This window comes from Uloborus diversus, chromosome 8, assembly GCF_026930045.1.
Source record: "Uloborus diversus isolate 005 chromosome 8, Udiv.v.3.1, whole genome shotgun sequence".
In the NCBI taxonomy this organism is placed as follows: Eukaryota; Metazoa; Arthropoda; class Arachnida; order Araneae; family Uloboridae; genus Uloborus; species Uloborus diversus.
Genome location: NC_072738.1, coordinates 24,913,588 through 24,937,083, shown reverse-complemented (window position 1 = coordinate 24,937,083; position 23,496 = coordinate 24,913,588). Strand labels below are relative to the sequence as shown.

The window sequence follows — 23,496 nt, the reverse complement described above, 5'->3', positions numbered from 1 at the left end:
AAAGCTGGTACTTTGAATTTGATAGTGAAGAAAAATATTTATATTTACATTAGATACTTTTTTAGCATTCATAATTTTTTGTAGATATTTTGTTTCTATTTCAAACAACAAACTCAAATACTTGATTTAATGCGAAAGTTATCAGATACTTAACTCTTCCAAAAACCCACTTTAGCCGCGGTGCCGATCCCAGAGCGGGTAAGCTATATCGGGGCTATTCCGTGCTGTTTCCGAACGTAGATTTTCCGCACACCTAAGTAATTTTTCCTGATTTCAAGGTGCCTCAGGGACTGTAGTTCCGCCATCTCTGCAGAAGAATCAATCAATAGAAGAATTCCTCCATAGCTTTATTGCGCTCTCTAGTGGTGAAAATTGGTTTTCATTCTTATACACAGTGAATGTGTTGTAAGAAACACCTCTTTTACCTTTCCGTAAAAAATAAAAATAAACTTCTTCAAGCCAGTGCTTCAACACGGCAATATACGCCACATCATCTGTTCGGCTTGCTAACTTGTGGGGCAGGTAGCAACGACTTTGCGTACCAAGTATTTATGGTCAATTTGTTTGTTCTGTGATTTATGTCAAATAAATTAATTCTTAAATGATGTATTTGAATGAAATCTCATAAACTAGATCTCGGTAGTTTTTCTTATTGGTCTAGAATCACTTGCTTGTTTAATTTTGCTGCGCTAATCATTCCGACTATCAGAAACGTGTTCACAGGTTTTAAATCCCCCAGAATTTGAAAAATTGAAAATTTTTACCATGGCTTCTCAACAACAACCTCCTCAACGACAGAGCGGTTACGCAATCGTGAAACAGGTGAGATATTTTATGTTTAACTTGTAAAAAATATGTTATATGGTCAACGACTCCTGATTCCTAATCTAGTTTTTCATGACACGTGACATCAACATATTTTAAAGCTCAGTCATATTTTTAAATTATCCAAATATGTTAATGAACTTCAGTAATGTTTAATCGGAATTAAACTACTAAAATGTTTGATCTTTTCTGTGGGTATAATTTTCAGGAATGCTGTAGTTGTAAGCTGTTTGGAAAAGTTACACACAACGTCCTATTTATTAAGTTATGTATTTAATGAATATTTTTTCTTATTTGTCTGCTCCCTAAAATTTATTTTCTTTATATTATAAGTATTTTCATGATTACCTTCTTTTTTTCAAATGTTTGGTTTGCTTTATTGGTCATGTCATTTCCTATTTTGTGAATGAGTTAATTTAATTCTTAATTGGTAAAATAATTTAAGCTTATGATTTGTATACTAGGTTTTGAAAGTTGTGCGCTGTGTGTTAGATTGAACAATTTTTGCTTAAAGCGTGGTCTTTTATATATGTGCCCATGCAGTTTGTACAAAAGTTATTTTCCGAACCCAAATTTTATTGTACCTAAAAATACCATTTTCATACAATTTACAATTTCAAATCTAACTTTTCTGCAGAAAAAAAAAAAAAAAAAAAACTAGAGGCGTTAGTAATGCAAAAGCTGTAAATATATTTTACACTTGTTGCTGTTGTTACTTCATGACCCTGCAACAGCTGGATCTAACCCATGAGTCCATGAATTCTGGCAAAGTCTATCACCTGAAGAGGAAATGATATCAGGTCCTCTAAACCTTATACCAGGGAAGTCCTCAGGAGAGGCTGGTTCTGATGACACTTGTTGCAGGTTGAAAAATTTTTGCAACCGGCAATAAATGTCAATCCTTTGGGATGTCCACTGTTAAGCCCAGAAATTTCTATGATTTGTCGACAACCCTCAAGTTCAGTAATACAGCCTTGGTGCTTTCTACAGTAATACCAGTGGCGAGCAGGAGTAGTAAGCTATATTTGTTTGCTGTTGCTTTTACAAGCAGAAGAAATCTCGTGGAAAGTGAGGGAGTCTGGGGGTTGAAGCCCCTCGCAGAAGCATGAAGATGAAATCTCTTGAGCAAAAAATTCTAAAATTGTTTTTTTTTTTTTTTTGGCCTTGAATTTTAGAAGTTTATCAGGAGTGAGCACTCAATCCCCAACCCCCATCTTAATTTCATCAAAGAAAAGTTTAATTTTTTCCAATTTCTTCAAATTCGTAAGATTTTCGAAGAAGGGCCAAAGGTATTTTTCAAAGGTAAACTGAACTCTTTCTCTTTACTAACATCACCAATGATAGCCTATAATTGCGTTTTTTCTAATTTATTTCTAAAATATTACGGGAGATGGTTCTGAACCTTTCCATTCACCTAGAATTGCTACATAGCCTAAAATTGTATGCTAAATCCTCAACTTTAGAAATTTTCAGGGCAGATCCCCTGTCTAGGTAAGTGAAGTTAATGAAAAGTTGACTACGATTTTGAGACTTTATTGATTTTGCCTTTCATTTCAGCTATCGTAGTTTCTTGTGAAACTTCTAGTCCCTCCCAGGAAACAATCTTTGAGTGCGCCCCTGGGTATATCCATTGAAAATGAACAGCTTGTTTCTGGAACATGTAATTCAACGTTTCAAGTACTTGCAAACCCACTTGGTCACTGACTTGATTTCGGTTTTGAGGGTGCCGAATAGCACTATGACCAGGGTTGGCTTTCTGCCAGCAGAAACTGGTTATAACCGGTAAAAACCGGCAGAAACTGGCAAAAACTTAAAAGTGTCTTTAAGACCTTTAACTTTACTTAACTTTTGAAGTAATTACTAAATGATATTCGTTTAAATAAACTGAGATATCAAACATCATTTCATCATTGTAAAAAATAAAATACTATGCTAGTGCCCTTGATTTAGTTCAAAAAGGGAACTTTTCAATTGCAGATGCTTGTAATAAAGGACAAAAATTAGATGGGTTCTTGGGAAAGAGGAGTGACATACAGAACTAAAAACAGGAAATTACTGATTGTAATTTGCTCGCTTTATATGCTTCATCTAAATTGCTTGTGATTGAAATTATCACATGCTTCAAGAAGAAAGTGTCAGAATTTTACTTGCCAATATTAACCTAGATTTTGTATGTACCTAATGTCACAGCTTTACAAAATAAATTGGCTCCATTTCTCCAAACTTATTTTTCCAGTCAAATTCCAACCAGTTTGAAAAAATATACAACAGATGAAAGTTTCACGAATATTGCTTGTTCTTTGATGTATTGCCTGCTAGCTCTTCTGTTGCAAGAATAGTCCTAAGTTCCTCATTTGGGCACATTAAATTGAGAAAACTGTTTGGATTTTCGAAACCACCTTTTCTGAGAGGCAACTGCAGGGTCCAAACAATGTAACATTTGTTGCAAAGTAACAATTGATTGTGCTTTAGTTAACAAATTAATTATTTTTCCCATGTATTTTCTACTGTGTGTCAATTGTTAATTTTTTGTCATTTTGTGAGTTTTTGCCAGTTTCTGCCATGCCGGTTTTAACCGGTTTCTACCAGTGGTTTTAACCGCCTTGGCAGAAACTTGCCAACCCTGACTATGACTACCACCAAATATCCAAATGTTTTCAGAGCAGGGCCAGATTTGGGGGAGGGTTGGCGGGGCTACTGCCCCTGGGGCCTCCACAATAAAATTTTTACAAGATATCCTAACTTTCACAGGTCAGGGGATGTATTTACTATTAAAGTGCTGATCGAAAATATCAGATATATTCGTATATATATCAAAGTATCGGATATTTTCGAAAATATGATGATCATTTCGAACTCTGATTAGGGCCTCCACTCCTTCCTTGTCCCGGGGCCTCCACATTTCCAAATCCGGCCCTGTTTCAGAGTCTGTGTCTTTGGTTTCCAATCCAACATTTATGGCGATGAGTTTGCCCCGAAAGAGAGAGCCGTGATCTGGATTACATCTAAAGAATTCTAAGGAGTGGTTATAAGTAAATACTCTGCTTCTAGTCTGACTAAGGTTGTTTTAGTTTCTATCTGTATAAATTTTTATAGCCTTTTTAGGGATGTCACTGTTGACCTCAAGAGCCAGGAATTTAAGATAATCAAGTACTTGTGTAAAAGACAATCAGCAAAAGCTCTTTGTGTCAGATATTATTTCAACTTTAATTTTTTATCTTCTGGGTCATTCTCACAGAAACTTTTATTTTCATACATATTTTATTTTATATATTTTATTTTAAATGTCTTTAATGCAAGTCTTAAGTACCCAAATGCTATTCCCTCATTTTTGCTCCGAAATCAGGACGAGGGGTCATTGTTTTAAGCCATTCAAATCTCAGGCTAACCTGGAAATAAAAAAAACTACTACTTTAGTAGGGTTGTGTGTGTGGGTATGCACTCGGAACAGCTTATCGGAAGATGTGGTAATGAGCAAGGGGCTGGATAGCTTTAAGAGGGCCATTGGTCTTCATTGGGGACTAATAAATTGACTAGTATCAGCCTAACTGTGCCAAGAGCCTGTTGCTGGTTGTCAGATTTGTAATTGTATTTGTGCCCACTGTTAGTAAAATGTAAGCAAAAATTATTTCTAAGCAAACAATGACTTCAGGTTTTTCTAATTTTTATTTCAAATTATTGAAACATTTAAGTGAAAAAAAAAAACACTTAAAATTAAATTTTTGTTAAAAATTAGTTTACTCAATCATTTTTAAGTTTGTTGCCAGCGGTTGATGTCATTTCCTCACTTGTCAATTTCCTTCCCAGAATCGCAGCAAAATATTTTTTTTTTTGAGTAAAAGGTGTAATTTAAAACTGGAAAGCCAGAAAAATTTTGCAACGTATTTGCATCTTTAATTTGTCGGAAATTATTGCTTGGAATCTATATGAAAGCATAAAATTAGAGAAGGGTTTTGCATCTGTCATTCCCTTATTGCTGGTTTTACAGAAAAATAAAACAATGCATGAAAACTGCATGATCATAAGTTGTTTCCCAATTTGAGAATATTTGTATGCAAATAAATTCAAAATAGCAGGTATAACAACTAGAATCTAATTTAAATGAATTTGTCATTCTTTCCCTAGTGAGGGAAGGGTGCTTAAGTGAGTGTAAGAATGAAGACTTGCATGGCTGTAAATGTCAATAATGTTGTAAGATTCCGGGCTGTTGTGCCGGGGTCTGAGTGTTGTTACCCTTGTGACGATCTCCAAAAAGCACCTTGGAAACAGCAGAGATGACCTTCAGAGAGTGGTTTTTTGCCGCTGACCGTAGGCGGGATGCAGACCAAGTGGAGCCAACGTGGTAGCAAATGGGAATTGCTCCCTGGACCAGGAGTCGATCGCCACACCATCACTTATCCAATGAAATTAAAATTCTGGACAAGACAACGCCCTTTGATGAGAATGCGAGAAGGAAAAAAAATTTAAGATTTAGGAGACTCGGAAGAAAGATCTCTTAGAGATTAGACGCGTCCGATGGTGAAGAGCTCACGCGAGCTGGACTTTGATAATGTGTGACTGGCCTCGGAGATAGACCTCGTCGTGAGGACTGTTGACGAAATCATGTTTACCACGAACATTGCTGTTTATATCTGTAAATATTTATTTTAACCAAGAGAAGTACTCCAGACCGAAATGGTATACAAGTATATTTCTGTAAATAAAAAAAATGCAGTAAAAAGATTGAGTCTGTGACAAATAGTTCGCCGCCAGATCCCATGCTACCAGGTGAACCCCCAAATTCGTCACACCCTAAACGTTTCAACCGCATCTGTCGCAGCCCTCTTCAGTCCACTTTCCTGGAAGCATCAACCCTTGTTAACAGTGAAGATAGCCGCCGCAGATACGATCGAAACATTTGGGGTACCACACTCAGACCACGGCACAACAGCCCAGAATCTTACAACATTATTGACGCTTTAGTGAGTTCATGATGCTGAAGGTGTAATGCTATTCAAAAAATATTTTTGTTTAACAGGGCCAATATTTTTTTTCATAAAGCCCTTACATATATCTATCTCTAAAAAAGGCTTCATCTGATTCCACCCACTTGAATTTTTTCGAACTTAATATGTTCAAAAAGACTCTTTTTTTGAGAGTGAACCTTCTGCATTGTAAAAAGGTCCCTTGAATTGAAATTCCAAAACAGAGATTTTTGCTATTTATGCAATTTTAATATTATTAATCATTTTAACTCATCACACAAAAGTTAACATTTTAGCTGTAAATCTTTTACTTTTAAAATTGCTTCCATGATTCAGGAGATCTTTCTAATGTCCCTTAGGTCCCTTCACATGAATTGCTTTATTCTGTTTTTACAGAACTAAGCAATAAATCAAATAAGTGAAAAAAAGCAGGATAATAGCTGTAATTATTATTATTATTATTATTATTTTTTTTTTTGCAGGTACAATCTGGAGATACTGTTATCCTACGGGGACAGCCGAGAGGTGGCAAGCCAAAAGAGAAAACTCTTGGTTTATCTAGTATTATTGCTCCCAAATTGGCACGTCGACCAAATGCAAGTGGAGAAGGTGCTACCAAAGATGAAGTAAGTATTTCGCAAAGAAAGAAGACCATTGTGAAAATGAATTGATTAAAACAATGTTAATAGAGTACAAAAAAAAAAAAAAAAAAATCTATACATTTGTTTTGAGGTGCTTTTTTCTAAAGTCCTTTTGTTCGATATCGCACATATTCTAAATTAAACTGGTATGTTGTGACCATCATGAAACTTTCTTCTATATTTTTCCTTTTTCTGATCCCTCCCCATGCTTGACGAGGAAGCAATATTCCTAACAAAAACAAAATTACACATGCAAAAACTTGACGACCATCCCAATGTCGGAATTATTGTAAAAACAAAACAAAGAGCGAAAATTGAAAGTTACTTTAAAAGCCTTACTTGAATTAATTACAAATATTTTATTTATTAACAAACATAAGATGGCAACAGTTAAAAATTTTAAATCATTTAGATAATATTTCCGATCATTTCCATGCAATTAAAATCACGAGAAATACGCAGACGACAATCTATTACGATTTATCTTTCTTATTGTTGCATTAATAAAACTATTTTTATTCGCAAAAAAAAAAAAAAAAATCAACACCTTGGAGCGATTGGAGTCAAAATTGAACCAAAGCCTGTTTACGTATGGATTCACATATATTCCAAATTTCAACCAGAACGTAGCATTACTTCTGGAGATAGGGCACTCACAATGGAAAAAAAGAACGGGCGATTGCGCTACCACCTTTTTAGCTGTTGACACCAAAATAAAATCGGCTCTTATACCCACTAAGGGCTACTTGTCAAAAAAAATTTTGTTTGATTCTGTTCGTTATTTCTTGAGAGACAGCAGTCGCAATTGACGACAAAAAACGTTCTGTAACCAACCCCCATTTGAGCTATTGACACCAAAATTGAATCAGCACCTGCGCCTGTTAGGGGCAACATATGGACCAAATTTTGTTTGATTCCGCCAGTTACTTCCTGAGAAATAGCAAGCACGCGTAACTCAAAAAACGTCCCATTGCTCCACCCCCCTTGGAGGAATTCGCGCCAAAAACCAATGGGCACAAGTTCACATAGAGGCACATATGTGTACCAAATTTCGTTCAATTTCATGCAGTAGTTTTTGCTGTAGAGCGGCCACAAAAAACTGGTCACACACAGACGTGACACACATACACACACACATACAGACAGACATTTTCCAAAAATAGTCGAAATGGACTCGGCACACCTCAAAACGTTCGAATCCGTCGAAAATTCGAAAATTTGCACAAATCCAATACTTTCTTCTATATATTAGATATAGAAGAAAGTAAAAAGGGCCTCCTTGCAATATTCAAACATGTGTATGGGGAAATTTGCACGTATCATGATTGATTAATCTATTTTTATGATTTAATTTTTCTGTACCTATATATCATATTTTAAATTTTTAATTCCGATTATCTGAAAAGGGTTTTTGGCCGAACAAACTGATTTTATCCAGGCCACTGACTAAAACCGGCCAAAACTGGATTAAACCACCATAGAGCTGGCCAAAACTAAATTACATGAAAATACACAACTAATTTGTATGTATGTGAGAGATGTGTGTTTTGCAACTCATAAATGTGGTAGTTGGAAGTTTTTAAATCAAGCACAGCAATTTTAGTTAATTAAATATAATAGTGAAGTAATTTACATTATAAGAATAGTAGTGAACAAATTTCAACTGTCTTCAAAATAAATAACTGAAATTGCTCACAACTAAAACAAAAGACATAAGGAATACAAAACAGCTTGTAACATAAATATATTAACTTTTCAGTAATGTTGCTTTTTAATTTTCAAAAATGTTTCCCCCTGTACCTTTAGTTTTGTTAAAAAAAAAACAAACCATATATGTTTCTAAAAGAAGTTTTTTTCTCTCATTTATTCTGTAAAATTACTTGAAATACTTTCAAATACTGTACTTTTTTATGTGAGAATTAAAATCTATCTGTTCAGTTTACAATGTTTCACTCTATTATTTTTTTTTAATGTTACTGCATATTTTTCATGTAAACCTTCCTTATCTCCTAAACATCCTGTAATTTCTACAAACTGTGAAACATACTGTTTAGATAAATAATGAAAGATGATTGATTATGGTTTGTTTTGCATTTCTTTTTAATAAATTATTATTTGGTTTTCATTTAAAATTTTATAATTATCTAAGTGGCCAAAACTGGATAAAACTGATTTTATCCCGGCCAGTTTAAACCGGTTTTTATCTATGGTGAAAACTACCACTGGCCGAAACTCTTACAACCCTCAAAGAATGCAGCCACCGTTTTTAATATCTTTCAGTAAAATTTCTACTAAGATTTACATAAATTTATTGTTATGGTGTAATAAAATCTATATATATAAAAATGGAGTTTGGTAAATTTGTTCCCTAAGATCTCAGAAACTACCCAGCAAATTTGGCCGAAACTTTCACCGTTTGTTCAGTTTGGTATTGGGAAGGTTTATAGACCAGTTCGAAAAAAATCCGATTGATAGTTCCATTTTTATTCCAATTTTAGTCCCAATTTTCGCATAAATGCCCCAATATGGGGGTGGAAAAAAACGTGCACATATTAACATTGTATGTCCATCGAAAGCGCCAATTTTTCTGCTGAAGATAGCATCTGTTCGAAGTTTCTAAGTTGTATAAAAAACGAGTTATGAGCTTTTTTGTTCCCTGTTCGAAGGCTTTCATCAACCCAAGTCATTATTTAGTGTGTCATCTCAACTCCCAAGAATTGTTGTATTGTTGAATATTTTTGCGTTTCGCCTGACTTTTTGAGGCTTTTCTCAAGTCAAATCTTAAAGTAACGTTTTCCCAGAAGATTGGCTAAAAATAAATGGATTTGGCTGATCATTTTACTTTTAAACGGAACTTATGTAATTAATGGTTTATTATTATTATTTATGCTGATTGCACACTTGCTCACTATATCCAACCAACCAGCAGAAATATCGCCAGAATTTTTTCAGAAAGATTTCAGTAGCTGATGCATTTGGCAGTTTTTTCCACTGTCGCACTTTTTGAGCCCAAAGACTACGTAATAATGTTTCTCAGCTTTTACCATATAAACAAAATATCGCCAATCAAAGATACTTTTAAAAAAAAATACTATGTAAAATAATTCAACAACTAAATTAGGCAAATCCAAAAACTGCACAAAAACTTCCATTAATTTTTCTTTTTGCACGATTTCAAACAATCGCCAAATTTTACTACTTATTTTGGAAACATTTCGGATGAAACCGTTTAGCGCCATTTTATTTTGACCAAAAGTATCTCAGCATCTGGCAACAATATTTCTGTAATAAAAATTAGTAAGGAGGGGGAGTGTTATCGAAAGTGTCCCAAAATGACTCTCGCAAATTTGGTAAGATTTTAAACTGCACCAAGTGCCCACAAAAATTGAAATTTCCCAAAATAACTAAAGCAAGCTTAAGGGGAACACGGGCGACTACATTTTTTAAAACAGTTCGTACATCAATAGCCATACAGAGAAGGTTTTAGAATTGAAAAAAGTACTAACAGATAAATCTTTTTAAACATGTGAAGTTTAATTTCATATTTCGGAAATTCTTCAAATTTGTATATGCTTAAATGTCGTGCTTTCGTTCCTAATTGAATACTATATTGTTTTTTATACTTATTGCTATTTTAGTTTAATGAGTAAGGAAGAAATCGATTTTTAATCACGTCAAAAAGGTTTGTTTTAAATTCTTCCGCTTAAAACAGAAAACAAGGGCAAGTAACGATTGTTTCTCATAATTATTACTGACCCAGGCAACGCCGGGTATTTTTGCTAGTTAGTATATAATTCTAATACATTACCTATTATGAATTAATATTGAATGATTGTTAACTTTAGAATTTAATAAATCCACAATTTATTTAAATATACATTGGTGCAAAAATTTTAGATCATAATTTACTTAAAAGTAATAAAATTTAATAATGCAAAAAAGCTATTGGGCATGATTACACTATTATATATTACAATAGTAGGAATTAAACTCAATGGGAAAAGTCATGTGAAATGCTAGGCGACATACATACAAAACTAAGATTTGTAGACTAAAAACATTTTACTGTTTTATTTTTTGAGAGTTTATTGATGTCGCACGCATATGGTAAAATATTTATGCATTCTGCATGTTTTTATGCATATGTTAATGTTATAAAGAAAAATTACTGCTTTAGTAGGGTTGTAGGGTACTTAGAACAGTGTACAGGAAGAGGCTATAATGAGCAAATGGGTAGTGTTAGCTTTAAAAGAACCATTAATCTTCATTGGGGACTAATAAATTGACTTGAAACAGCCTAGCTGGGTTCAGAGCCTGTTGCTGATCATCACATTTGTATTACAAGAACAGATTTCACTTCATGTCAACATTTCTTTTATTAGCATCAAGTAGTTTTTCTTTTTTTTTAAAATATGATTTTTATTGTTTTGAGAATCCACAAAACGTTTTATTTCTTCTTTTTAATTTTACAAATGCATTTATTATGGTCAATAAACCTCCATATCACAGATAAGAACATCTTAAATTGAATCTGTTATTTCAAAAAGGGCATAAGTCCTTCGTAAATCCATTGGACTTACATCCTTTCTGAAATAATGGATTCAATTTACATCTGGTGTGTTGTTTTATAAATGTTATTACATGCATTTTTCTTATCAACACTCATCTGATTTATATACACACTTACATGAACTTCAACTGATCTTACTTTTTTAAGGGTTGTCCACCTAGGGGCAGTTTTGATGGTATCAGCATCCGCAGACTGTGCCATTGAAATTTTTAGGGTGGAGGGGGGGGGGGGGGGTGAGGAGAATTTTTCTCATTTTAAGGGGGGGGGGGTTGTTTTGAGGGATCTTTGCAATATTTAGGGAGGGGTGGGCACCCTTGCTTTTTTCATTTTTACTTTGGAATATTTTATAATCAATTGTTTGTATGGATATTTATGTATGCTATTTTTATATTAAAATATTACTTGAATAGGAAGAATCTATATACAGTTGAGAGAGAGACTCTCTGTTTAACAACTTTCTCTATTTAAAGACGACTTTTCATGGTCCTGGATGATCCACTAGTTTTAGAAGCATTCTATTTTAAGGACAAATTCTACTTCAGGACGATTTTTTGTGGTTCCTTGAAAGTCGTTAAATAGAGAGCCAACTGTAATTATTTATTATTTTCAAACTTTTATTTAAAACTAAAAACTTTAGTTTACTAAAAAAATGCACAAAATTACATTTTATCTTTGACGGTTTTTTCCAGTGGTTTTTTCTGGGGTGGACAAAATAGGACAACCCTTGTTTAAACTACTATTAAGTTCAACAATACTTGGTCCTAAGGGACAGTATACCCCCAAATAAATGTGTCGTTGTCTTTTTTCAAAATGAAACTGATGTTCTCTCAATGTTAAGTGCATATATAAAAAAAAAAAAAACTGTGTATTTACAGTTGGCTCTCTGTTTAACGACTTTGAAAGGAGCACAAAAAATCGCCGTTAAGTAGAAAGCGTCCTTAAATAGAATGCTTTTTACGTTATATTGGACCATCTGGGACCGTGAAAAGCAGTCTTTAAACTGAGAAAGTCGATAAATAGAGCGTCGTTAAACAGAGAGCCCACTGTATTTCTTTAAAAATATCATGGCTGAATTTTGAATTTAGATTTCAACTAAAGATGAAACACAGAAAGAAAAATCTGTAAACATATTCATTAACCTTCGACGTTTTAGCATTTTGCTAACTTTTTTCTGAATTTTAGCTTTTTTGCTGAAAAACTTTTGAGCTCAGCTTAAACCCTGTAGTACATTAGTGAGCTGTATTTGAATTCATTTGATTTTGATTGTACTTAAAAAAAATGATTCTTCTTAATCTTACTTTCTATTTGTAGCCCTATGCCTGGGAAGCTAGAGAGTTTTTGCGGAAGAAGTTAATTGGCAAAGATGTCTACTTTGTCATAGAAAGTACTCCTAATGCGGCTAAAGAATATGGATATATCTATATTGGAAAAGGTATGCTTTACTGATATTGTCAGTTTCCCATAAACAAATATAATTGGTCCCAATTCAATGAAGTGGGATATTTAATTATGCAGGAAAATGTTCTTTACCTTACCAAACTGACAATGCTCATTTGAAAACCTAATAATAAATTAGTAGCTTTTATATATTCTGCACCTTTCAATATTATATTCTGCCATGCAGATTAAAATGATTTAAATCTCAAAACAAAGAAGATTTGTCTTGCTAAACTAAAGTAAAAATCACTTTTATAACTGGAAGCACTAATTTCCAGATGAAATCCACAAACAATGAAGTTAAAAAAATTAGTGTACACATATCTTAATGTTTCACAAATGAATTTTTATTAGAAAACTGAACTAAGTTGAATTAATTTAGGTTAAATTAATTAGAATTCTAATGTTTGTTTAATTGATTTTAAGGTGGATTTTATCTTTTATTTCAATTTTTGGGATCCCACTTCTTCTTGAAAAGACCCAGATTTCTAAAGATGTCCGTATTTTCATTACCCAGATTGTACAAAACTCAATGGCAACTCTACCTCTAAAAAATATAGTGTTTATATAAGTTGCAAATGAGTTTGGTAATTCCTCGACTGGATAAATTTCTTTATTGATGTTAATTTCATAAACATTCAAGATTTATACTCTTTATGTTTCATAATGTACTTTTGTAAGTACAGCAAATTCTAGAGCTTTTCATAATAATTATCTGATTTTTTCCTAGATACAACTGGAGAAAATATTAGTGAATCACTTGTTGCTGAAGGTCTTGTTGATGTACGGCATGCAGCTGTCAAATCTGAGTAAGATTTTGATATATTTTTCAGCTTTCACATTTTTACTTTCTAAAAGTATAATTCTGTGGTAAGAAAATTTAATTAAACCTTTGTAACAGAAGAATCAATGAACATTGCAACTTTTATGCAACTTCTTAATTTAAATTCTAAACTCTACATGAGCTTTATAATTAGCATTATTTCACGTCTTTTTTGAAAATTTTTATTAGGTAACTATTTTCTGTCATTGTAAATACCCCATGATATGCATTAACTGAAGCATGGTTTTCCGGATTCTTTTTCACATCATTACATTCATCACAATATTTTTCCTATAATATTTCTAATATACGGCTCTCCATCACATTTGTACGGAGTAATTTTGGATGAAAATATAAATTTTCTCAAAGCTTTGCATAATTAACAGCTAAGACAACTGAAATCACACAAGAAAGACAGAAACTACATTTTAGTTACATGCAATCAATACCAAATGTAGTTTTAAAAAAAATCAACTGTAGTAAATTTTTTAATTTTTGCAATTTTGAATTTACGTCATTTAAATGTGGGAAATATGTAGAATTTTTTTTTCCTGTCTAAAAATAGTCTTGATAGTTTCAAAGTTTTGGTCTATGGTAAATGTTGCAAGGAATATTTGCAAAGCAAAATTTACAGTTATTAAATGTACATTTTAAAAGCTCGAAAAGACTCCTTCAGAGTAAAGAAATCTAGTATGTAAATAAAAAATTATTAAATAAAAACAAAAAACCTGACTGCGTAAAAATAAAAAAAAACTAAAAAGAAAAATTATAAGCCCAGGAGTTTAGAATGCTATTATATACAACTGAATAACTGCACCATTGAAATGGTTTTATATTCGTACACAGATAAGACATATCATAAATTCAAAAACAGAATAGAAGGATCAACAGTCGGGGCCCATTCCTTTCTGAATCAAGGAACCCCGTAAAATTTGAATGGGCCCTGACTGTTTATCCTTCTATTCTGTTTTTGAATTTATGATATGTCTTATCTGTGTACGAATATAAAACTAGTTCAATGGTGCAGTTATTCAGTTGTACTTAATAGCATTCTAAACTACTAGGCTTATAATTTTTCTTTTTAGTTTTTTTGGTTTTTACACAGTCGGATTTTTTGTTTTTATTTAATAATTTTTTATTTTACACTTTTTAGTTAATTTTCATTGACTTAGTTATTTCGATTAGAAGACGGTACATTTTGCAACCTTGTCATTTCAATGGGAGAGTTTGTATTGTTGTTAGGTTTATTAAGTAATTTGCGGTGGTCTAAACTACTGATAATAATTAGTCCCTCTAGGGACCTAACTCGACTTAAAGCTACATGTGATTGACCTTCGGCAAAAATGCGCGAATTTAAGTTAACCACAGCACAGCTATATAACAGCCTGTATAACTCATGATGACGCAAAATCGGAAACGTCCCGTCAGTCAAATTTTTCTCGCAAAACTAAAAAAGCCTCTCAAGAAAGTACACGCCCCTTGAATCAAGTCAAAAACAAATGCAACATGTTAGAGATGAAAATCGAATTAGTAGACTCTCTTTCTTTTGGTGCTTATTACACGGGTTTATTTTGATGAGGACTACAATCTGAGTGTCTTGCCTTTGTTACGCGTAATATATTGTTTATTACAGTACATAATACATATAAAGAACACATAAAAAGACTTACATCAAAAGAGGGGAAAGTACATCCGTAGCAAAGGTGCCTTGACCCACCGCCTCAAGTCTGAGAAGCAATCGCTTAGACCACTCGGTCACTGAGACCCCCCAATTAGTAGACTAAGTAAACAAAAAATTCAGGCAGTGAAAACTACCTGCATTTGTCGCATGCAGGTAGCGTGCGACACAGTGTGCGACACCCAGCGTGCGCCAATCCCAAACTGACAAAATGGCAACTGGTTTTTCAAATGGTACTTTTGATTACCGTCATGTGTTTAGGGACACTCTCAAGGTTAAGACAAATCGATTGACGTAACAATTACCAAAATTGGCCAAGGCCTTTAGCCTGTAGAACGCCACATAGAAACGGACATACATACATAGACTGATAAACACATTACCCTCCTTTGCGTCATGCACGCGCAGTCGGGTGAAATAGAAAAAACACTCAAAAGCTTGTATTCCATTATTAGCTTATCACCAACTGCATCAAGCTGTTTTAACGCTGATTAAAAACAAGAATCAAATGAATAAATAAAGTAATGTTGTGTCCTGCTGTTTGTTTTCAGTGTTCTGGCATTTACGTTCTAAGCGGCTGTTCATGAATAATGCTACTTTTTTAAAACATATTTGGCTTGCTTTCTCCTCTCTTTATTAAAGTGTTGTCGCACCTAACCTCACCTCCCATCATCACATGTCACTCTATATTTAACCAATATGTGATGTCACACTACTTACAGGATTGCCACGCACCTGGAAAACACGGACAACCTGGAATTGTCAGTGAAAGTGAAAATCACCTAAAATGGTCAGGGAATGTCACAGATTATTGAAATTTCTGGAAATGTCAGGGAATTCCTTCCCAATTTTCCCATCTGACAGGCAAAACTGCTGCGCTAAAATGCAGTAAATGTCGCATTCCTGATAAGCAAATTTTCCTGGTAGTTAAGAGGAAGGAAATTCAAGCTCATTTTTTGTATTGAATATACTAAAGCTTTAAAAGATATATAAAAATCATATTATATTGCTTCTTTTGGGGGAAAAAAATCAAGCTTTTCTTAGCTGGAAATAATTAGTATTTTCTGCAAAGGTTAGGTGGTTTGAATAGTATGTTAATAGCCTTTATTCTGAAAAATTTCTTTTTATCTTTTTCATGAAATGAATTATCATAAAAATTTAAAGTCTTAAAATTTTAGCTTTTTTAGGTCGCAACTTGTTCTTTTGGAAACATGCCAACATTGAAAGTAACTTTGCTGAAAATTGCTTAGCGTGTTTGACATTTGAGTTCTTACGCATTCTTCAAACTTTTCCATTCAATGGTTGGAAGATACTTTTATAAATTCTGGATTAAAATGGCTTTATATATATATATATATATATATATATATATATATATATACTTTTTTTGCAGACTTTAACTGTTAAAGTTAATTAGATCTTACATATTTTTGTGAAAAGCATTTAATTTTTTAGTTCTTCATTTGCTTTTAAAGCTAAGGATTTGTAAAAATTCTTTTTTAATTAAAAATAAAAGTGTATTTTAGAAGAATACTGCAATAATTTGCTATATTCTTATAAATTAAGAATATAAATTTTAAAATTAATCATTATTGCAGAAAATATTTACCTTTTTTTTGAGACAGAATAAACTATGATTTTTATGAATCCTTGCTTGCCAAAGAAAGATTTGTTAGGAGTTTATTCCTTGATCACATTGCTAATAATTTTTTCATATGTTTGTGTTACAGTTGAGAATACATGTTGATGTTTTGGAAACTTCGCAATATTTGCAAAAACATTGATGTTAAAATTTTGAACATCTATTTTTTTTAAACATCACCACTAGTTGAGAGTGTGGTATCAACAAGGGCATGTTGGGTAAAAGTTGGAAGGAAATGTCTTGCAGCATTAGGGGCTGACGGAATGCTGTTATTCATGCCACAAGGGAGATTTGAATGAGATTTCTTACAATATGCTCAGTTACTCTAGAATGGTCCCTAACATATAGCATCTTGCCATAGGAAAAGGTTGTAAAGTAAGAAAAAGAGTAATAAAAAAAATCTAAGAATACGTTTTGAGTAAAATAGAATGCTTGCATTGAAAGGAGAAACAAACTTTTGCGCAATTCAATTGCAGAGATTTAAAACTAAAAATAAAACTAATTGGAAATATCTGGTCTTTCAAATTCTTTCAAAGCACTTATAATTTAATTTTAAGTTGATCTTCATTTAACGCAAATTTTGATAGCAATCATTAGTAATATTTTAAAACATTATTTGGTTTATAAAGTAGGTTTATTTGCAGTAAAAATTATATTGTATTGCTATTTAATAACTTAAGTTGACATTAATTTGGACTTTTTTCTAAAATCAAATGGAAAATCTGGAAATGCAGGGAATTTTATTCTTGAACTTTCATGGCAACCCTGTCCTAGTGCCTCCCCCCCCCCTTATTGCAATTCCGTGAACCCCCTTCCCCTCAAGGGATGTAGTGAACTTTTTCAAGTTTTGAGTTAAACACATTTAAAGTTCCGGTCCTAGTAGACTTTTATTGAAAAGTTTTGTTAAATCATGTTGTATAGCAGCACTTACCAGTACTACTAGTACTATCTCTTGCACTAAAACATAGGAGAGGTCCACCTACTAGTTCTGGTTATCCTCATTTTTTAAATTTTGGCTCTTATATCTCCTTGCTTCTCACTGCCTCCTTTGTGGAGTACCCTTAAAAGTTTTAGGGCGATTCTGAAAAAAATGTCCGTTGCGTAACGCTAAGTTTTTAATTTTTTTCCAGCTAACCAAAGCTTTCAAAAAAAAAAAAAAAGCTATTGGGGAATGATACATGCTTTAATATACTACCAAAGCATATCAGTTAATCCCAGATTTAATTAATAGTTACTTGAATAAAATAAAATAAAAAAACTTAGGATTATGCATGGGACATTTTTTCGAGAATCGCCATTTAGCGTATTCTTATTCAGGTTAATTCAGAGATTGCTTCTGCACTAGGTCTCATCAGCGTTTATGTGAGCTTGAAGATGCTGCAAAAGCTGCCGGAAAGGGTAAACATGGGCCTAATGCCAGCGAGCATGTTCGTGATATTGTTTGGACCATTGAAGCTCCCCGTAATTTCATGGATTCTCTGCATCAAAAACCTGTAAAAGCGGTTGTAGAGCATGTGAGAGACGGCAGTACTATGAGAGTTGTACTCCTTCCCGGTGTATACAATGAGTACTATTACATTACTGTTATGCTGTCTGGAATTAGGGTATGTTCCATTCTTTCATTTGTTTTCTGAATTCTCATAACTATTCCATAATTTAAAAATGGTTTAATTGTTGCATGTTATAAAGTTTTTTTTTTCAAAACTAATATAAAAACTTATGAAAGTTTTAAATGTAAGATTTTAGTTTGCAATTAAAATATGTTTTTAACATTGTAACATAAGTTTTCCAGTTTTTTTTTTCTTTTCTTCGATCCGTAAATTTATTTTTTTAGCTCGCTTCAATCAGTATTTGTTATTTCTGATCATTCCTTCTTGGCAGGGTTGTGGATTCGGAGTCAGACTAATTTTTGGGGTTAAGGAGTCTGAGTTATTCGAAAATACGCCGACTCAGAATCCCGGTTTCTTTTTTTTCTTTAATTTTCACTGACTCTCCTTGCATTTTTTAAAAAACTGACTATCAATAAATTTGATTACATGTATAAAAGCCTCTTAGTAAGAAAATGACTGTCATTGTGGCAACCAGCTGGCTTGATTGTTTATCGAACTTTATACAACAGCTACCTACCCCGTCTCCTAGTTTGCTTATTTTCTAACTTTATTTAACTGATAGCAATTGTCAGCAAACAGTTTTGTTGCCTAACATTTTCTAAGCAATCATTTTCAAATAAAAAAAAATGCATTTTTTACCTCAATCTCACTTATAAAATAGTAAAAGGAATGTATGTATCACTTGAGCGAGTCGGGAAACTTCTGTGAATGCTTGGTAAATTCAAATAAGTGTTAATACAAAAGCACAAAGATCCAATAAAATATAAATGTTTCTTTTTTAAATCTTAGGACTTTAACTAAAAACCTTGGTTGTCATTAAAAAGTACAAAATAAAATTAGTACATGATTTATTGGTTACAACACTCAATAACTGTAGTTAATCCTAAAATCTTCATATTAGTGTTAATTCTAAAACTGCCAATAAAATTAAAATTAAAAAGTTGCATACAAAGATGTATAGCACCGCATTTTGTGTAAAATTTGCTCTAGACGCACAATGTAACCGACCTCTGTCCGCAATATAGTGCAATATTTTTGTTGAAATTTTCAAGATGAAATTTAAGATTTATTATTCGGGAAATTTTTCAGAATTAAAGTATTTCAAATTTTATAAACTATGAAATTAAGTTGAGGTGTCACTAGAGATGAAAACAGGCGGAAAAAAACCAGAAAATTTCCGAAAAAAACGGAAAAAAAACCGTTTTTTTTCCGAAGGAGTAAATTTCCACTTCGGAAAAATTGAAAAAAAAAAAACTTTTTTCAACTTTTCGGGGTTTTAATTGAAATTTTCAGCAAAAAGTGATTAGAAATTTCTCACGCTTAAATTCTGATTCAATTTCCTCCCCCCCCCCACCGTTTTATGTTAAAATACTGTAACATTAATGCAAGTTGTTGTATGACAATATAATTTGCATATAGATCAAAAAAATTTTAAAAATATTTTTTGCAAAAAAGCTTAAACCAATAACCTTAGTGAAGAATTTATTTTCCTTCGTCATAAAACAAACAAGCATAACTTTAATCACAAAATTATGTTTCTGCTGACTGTGTGAACCAAATGTACAGGGTGCGGCAAAAAAAAAAAAAAAAAAAAATGGGCAAGCAATTTCCCAAGAAACTCTATTAAAAACAAATAAATTAACAAAACACAAAAAATAATATGAGAAGAACTTTAGCAGTCAATAAATTTAATTGGTTTCAAGCTAGCAGCCTTTTGCAGTAATAAGAGATGTGACTGCTTATTGAAATTTTAATTCAAGGGCAGCATGTCCTTTAATCAATCCTAGTCCCTACAAAGCAATTGGTTTTGAAAGTCCAAACTTATGTGTAGTTTCGGGTAGACCTTTGACTCTGAAACAGGCCATACAGTGTAATAAATGGGATTGAGGTCGAGCGAGTAGAGCGTTCACTCTAAGGATGATATCATGTCAAAAACAATGCGCCTTGCACCACTCTTGTCTTTTCGGCCATATGAATCGGTGTGGAGTTAAAAGAAAATGTCCAGCCTACAATGCTGAAGTGCTCTTAGGCCCACAGAAGTACAATAACTTCTAAAATGTCCTTCTGGTTCACTTTTTGATTCATTTTAAAGCCCTCATCCACAAAAAACTAGAGATTTCTTGTCGCTTGTGGTGATTCCATCTCAGACCAAGCCTGACTTCGGGTTTTGGCGATATCTAACACTTTCTAAGTAGTATCTACGACCAAATCCTATGGTTCTGGGGGATGTGAGCCGGTTAAGCGGTAAATCAGTGAAAGGTATCCCTCCAGCATGGACTTGTGGCCCGTCTCAAACGTTTCTGGCATCTTTGGAGTCATATGAATGCCTGAACTTTTTGGAACTTAAAGTTCTGTGTGAGGTGTATTTTCCCTTAGTTCGTTTATCGTTTGTTCGTTTATCGGTCACCAATTCCCACAAGCGATTTGCTTTCGTGGAAATCCAAGGATTTCATTGAACTCACTTTTGGATGACCTGACGATTAACTGAAATGTTCACTGTTCGTTTTTGTACACATTCCCGACTATCATTTCCAAGCCACTTGAAATGGCACACAGTGGAGTATTTGACTGAAAATCCTGGCCAAAAGTCCATTCCCCAATTTTTATGAAAATTTATTCCATGATAGTTGATTAACTGGTGCATTGATCGGCACCTGTTTTGGAAACTTGAGTCACATACAATTGCTCATAGCATCGGTGAAAGATGAGATTTCTATAAGAATTTTTGCTTTTTTGTTACGTTTCAGCTTAATTATTACGCTTCAATGTAGATTTTTTTGTGGCTTTCTAAATGAATGGAATTGAACCAAATCAATTTTACGGCATAAAGAAATGTCAGGGCTTAGTGCTAATTATAAATCAAAGTAAATATTTTTATTTTCTTTTTGTGAAAAAAAATAAAGAAAACTTGGTATGTGAGATTTTTAAAGGCTTTTCGCCTTAATTTATAACTAGAGAAAGCTTTTTAAATGGGTGTCGGGCTTGGTCGGGCTGTTTTGAAAGTTGCATCGTATTTGGCAAAGTCTCTAGTGCTAATTTCAGCAAGAAAATCTTCCGCCTACAACTGCCCTTTTTTAAAATGATTTTTTTATAAAAATGCATAATCCGATCTTTTTGTGACAAGTCATCATTTTAAACTGAATTTAACTACAAAGATGTAATAAATTTGTAAAAAAGTTATCATAAGTACTACTGAATGAAAAGATCGACATATTTGAGCGCACAAACAACGATAAAATTTCAGACACGAGTTTCATGGTTACGAGAAACCGTTTCATCAATGTGTAAAGATGAAAGTTATGGAATGAGAATCATCCAATTAATTTCGAAAACGCTTACCTTTATGCATCGCTAAAGAGATTCATTGCACCCCTAAAACATGTGTTTGCGTTCAGTTATGTTAATTTTCTCATGTACGTTAATGAGTTAATAAATTAAATTATTTTGTGATCTCGCTAAGAAAATTTGCTCTTCCTTAAAATTGAGATAGATTTTAGATAAAAGAAATAAATATTTATATTTTTTCAGATCATTGCTGCAAATAATGTGCCGGGGGAGGAGAGTCTTTTCCCCTTTATAGGTGTAGCAAAAGGGGGAAAAGACCCCCCCCCCCACTTGCTAGCATTAGGAGACAATTGTAATTGTCTCCTAATGTTCCCACGCTAGCGAGCTATCCATATTTAAGACATTTTACCTACTCATTTTGAAATTGAAGTTATATAAAATTTTAGTTCCAAGTTTTTGTTCGTACAATTTTTAGCGGGACACATCACGCGATGTAAAACTTAGGATCGACCCAAGGTACGAGTACAATATATACAATTCAAAAACAAAGAGCTTTTAAATATCCATTTTCGAGTGTTTTTACAGTTATAACATCCTAGTTCATTTATTTATTTATTTTTTCAATAGAAAAAAGGTTCTCTGTAACCCCGAAACCCTTGTCTTTAATTCTTTTTGTGCATGATTAACTCAGGGTTTTAATGATTGAAACCAAACGAAAATAATAAAATTGATTTTTTTTTTTTTGGTTTCAAATTAGTGTTTTGTACAGAATATTAGAATTTTTTAACCGCTTTTTGCTTTCTTTCCCCCTCGAACAGTGCACTTAATTACATATCTTCAAAGGAAAACAGCCATTCGCATCGAACATGTTTACTTATCACTTGTCTAAGCATTATTGGCAAAGAGCCAACCGTGGCCTCCATTTCGGATCGAGTGAAAATTATTGAAAATTTTTATTTCAATTCATTGAAAGAAAATTCATTATAAATCTGTGAAAGAACATAACTTCACCGTTTTCGCTGTGAATGAAGGTAAGGTGTTTATATTTCCTCAAAAAGGGTCAGAGCTATAACATTATTAGAATATTGGATGCAAGAATTGTAGTTTACATTGATTGAATAATTGAAAAAAGTAGAAAAGGTTGACCTCCCGTTGTAAATTATTAGAAATTCGGTTAATTACGTTAGAACTTCAAACAAACCATAATCTTGAAGAAAATTATTTTTTCTATCTAGTGATGCATTGGTTTTTTTTTCTACGTTTACTAGGATCGTTTTTACGGTCGTAAACATGCAAAAGTCTAAACCGTGGATAAAATATTAAATATTTCATTTTCTAAGTCAAATTTAAAAAATCGAGTTTCAAATTGTAACATCAGACCTTTCAGACAACTTGTATATCAAGTTTCGTGTCTATAATTGGGATAGCTTCAACGTACAGCGCACAAACGCACACAAGGGTGTCGCCTTCAGAAGAGTGAAAATTTCAAACTTGTTTTGGCCAGGATTTTCAGTCAAATACTCCAATGTGCGGCATAACGTTTCAAATACTGTTTGTCGAAGGACAACAAGCAAACGAACTGTCGTTCTACTTGGTTAAACAACTTAAAATAGCAGGTATTTTGCTTAAAATTGTAAGAGAACCAAAAACAATACATAAACTGGGTAATATATTGTAAATTATTTTCTAATAAAGTGAGAAACAAAAATAAACTAAGCTCTCATTAAAATGAAATTACCTTTCTTCCATTCGATGATACAATTTTTGTTCGCTATATTTTTGCAGCACCCTGTACACTGCTGTGCTAAGCAAAAAAGGGGAATTTGCAGTTGGGCTCAAGCTGAGATATTGTATTTTAAAGTGTGACTCTTCCGTATATTTGATTCAGATTTCTTTTTTTTTTTTTTAAAGAATTTTTTAAAACAATAGTTCTTGATCAAATGACCCTAAAACATTTTATTTATTAAGTAAAATTCGAAACAGAGAACATCTTGGTTATAATAACTCAAATTTGTTCAAAA

At 32.9% G+C, this 23,496-nt stretch overlaps 1 protein-coding gene across 1 annotated transcript in view; it reads left to right on the top strand.

Annotated features, from left to right (window-relative positions):
• Positions 1-452: 452 nt before the first annotated feature.
• The window catches only part of LOC129228076 (staphylococcal nuclease domain-containing protein 1-like), a 65,809-nt gene continuing 42,765 nt past the window's right edge, over positions 453-23,496 (top strand). The window contains exons 1-5 of the mRNA XM_054862712.1: positions 453-822; positions 6,272-6,415; positions 12,312-12,432; positions 13,168-13,246; positions 17,926-18,184. Of these exons, the coding sequence (XP_054718687.1) occupies positions 766-822; positions 6,272-6,415; positions 12,312-12,432; positions 13,168-13,246; positions 17,926-18,184 (660 nt within the window). The 5' untranslated portion in view covers positions 453-765. The remainder of the gene's footprint in view (positions 823-6,271; positions 6,416-12,311; positions 12,433-13,167; positions 13,247-17,925; positions 18,185-23,496) is intronic.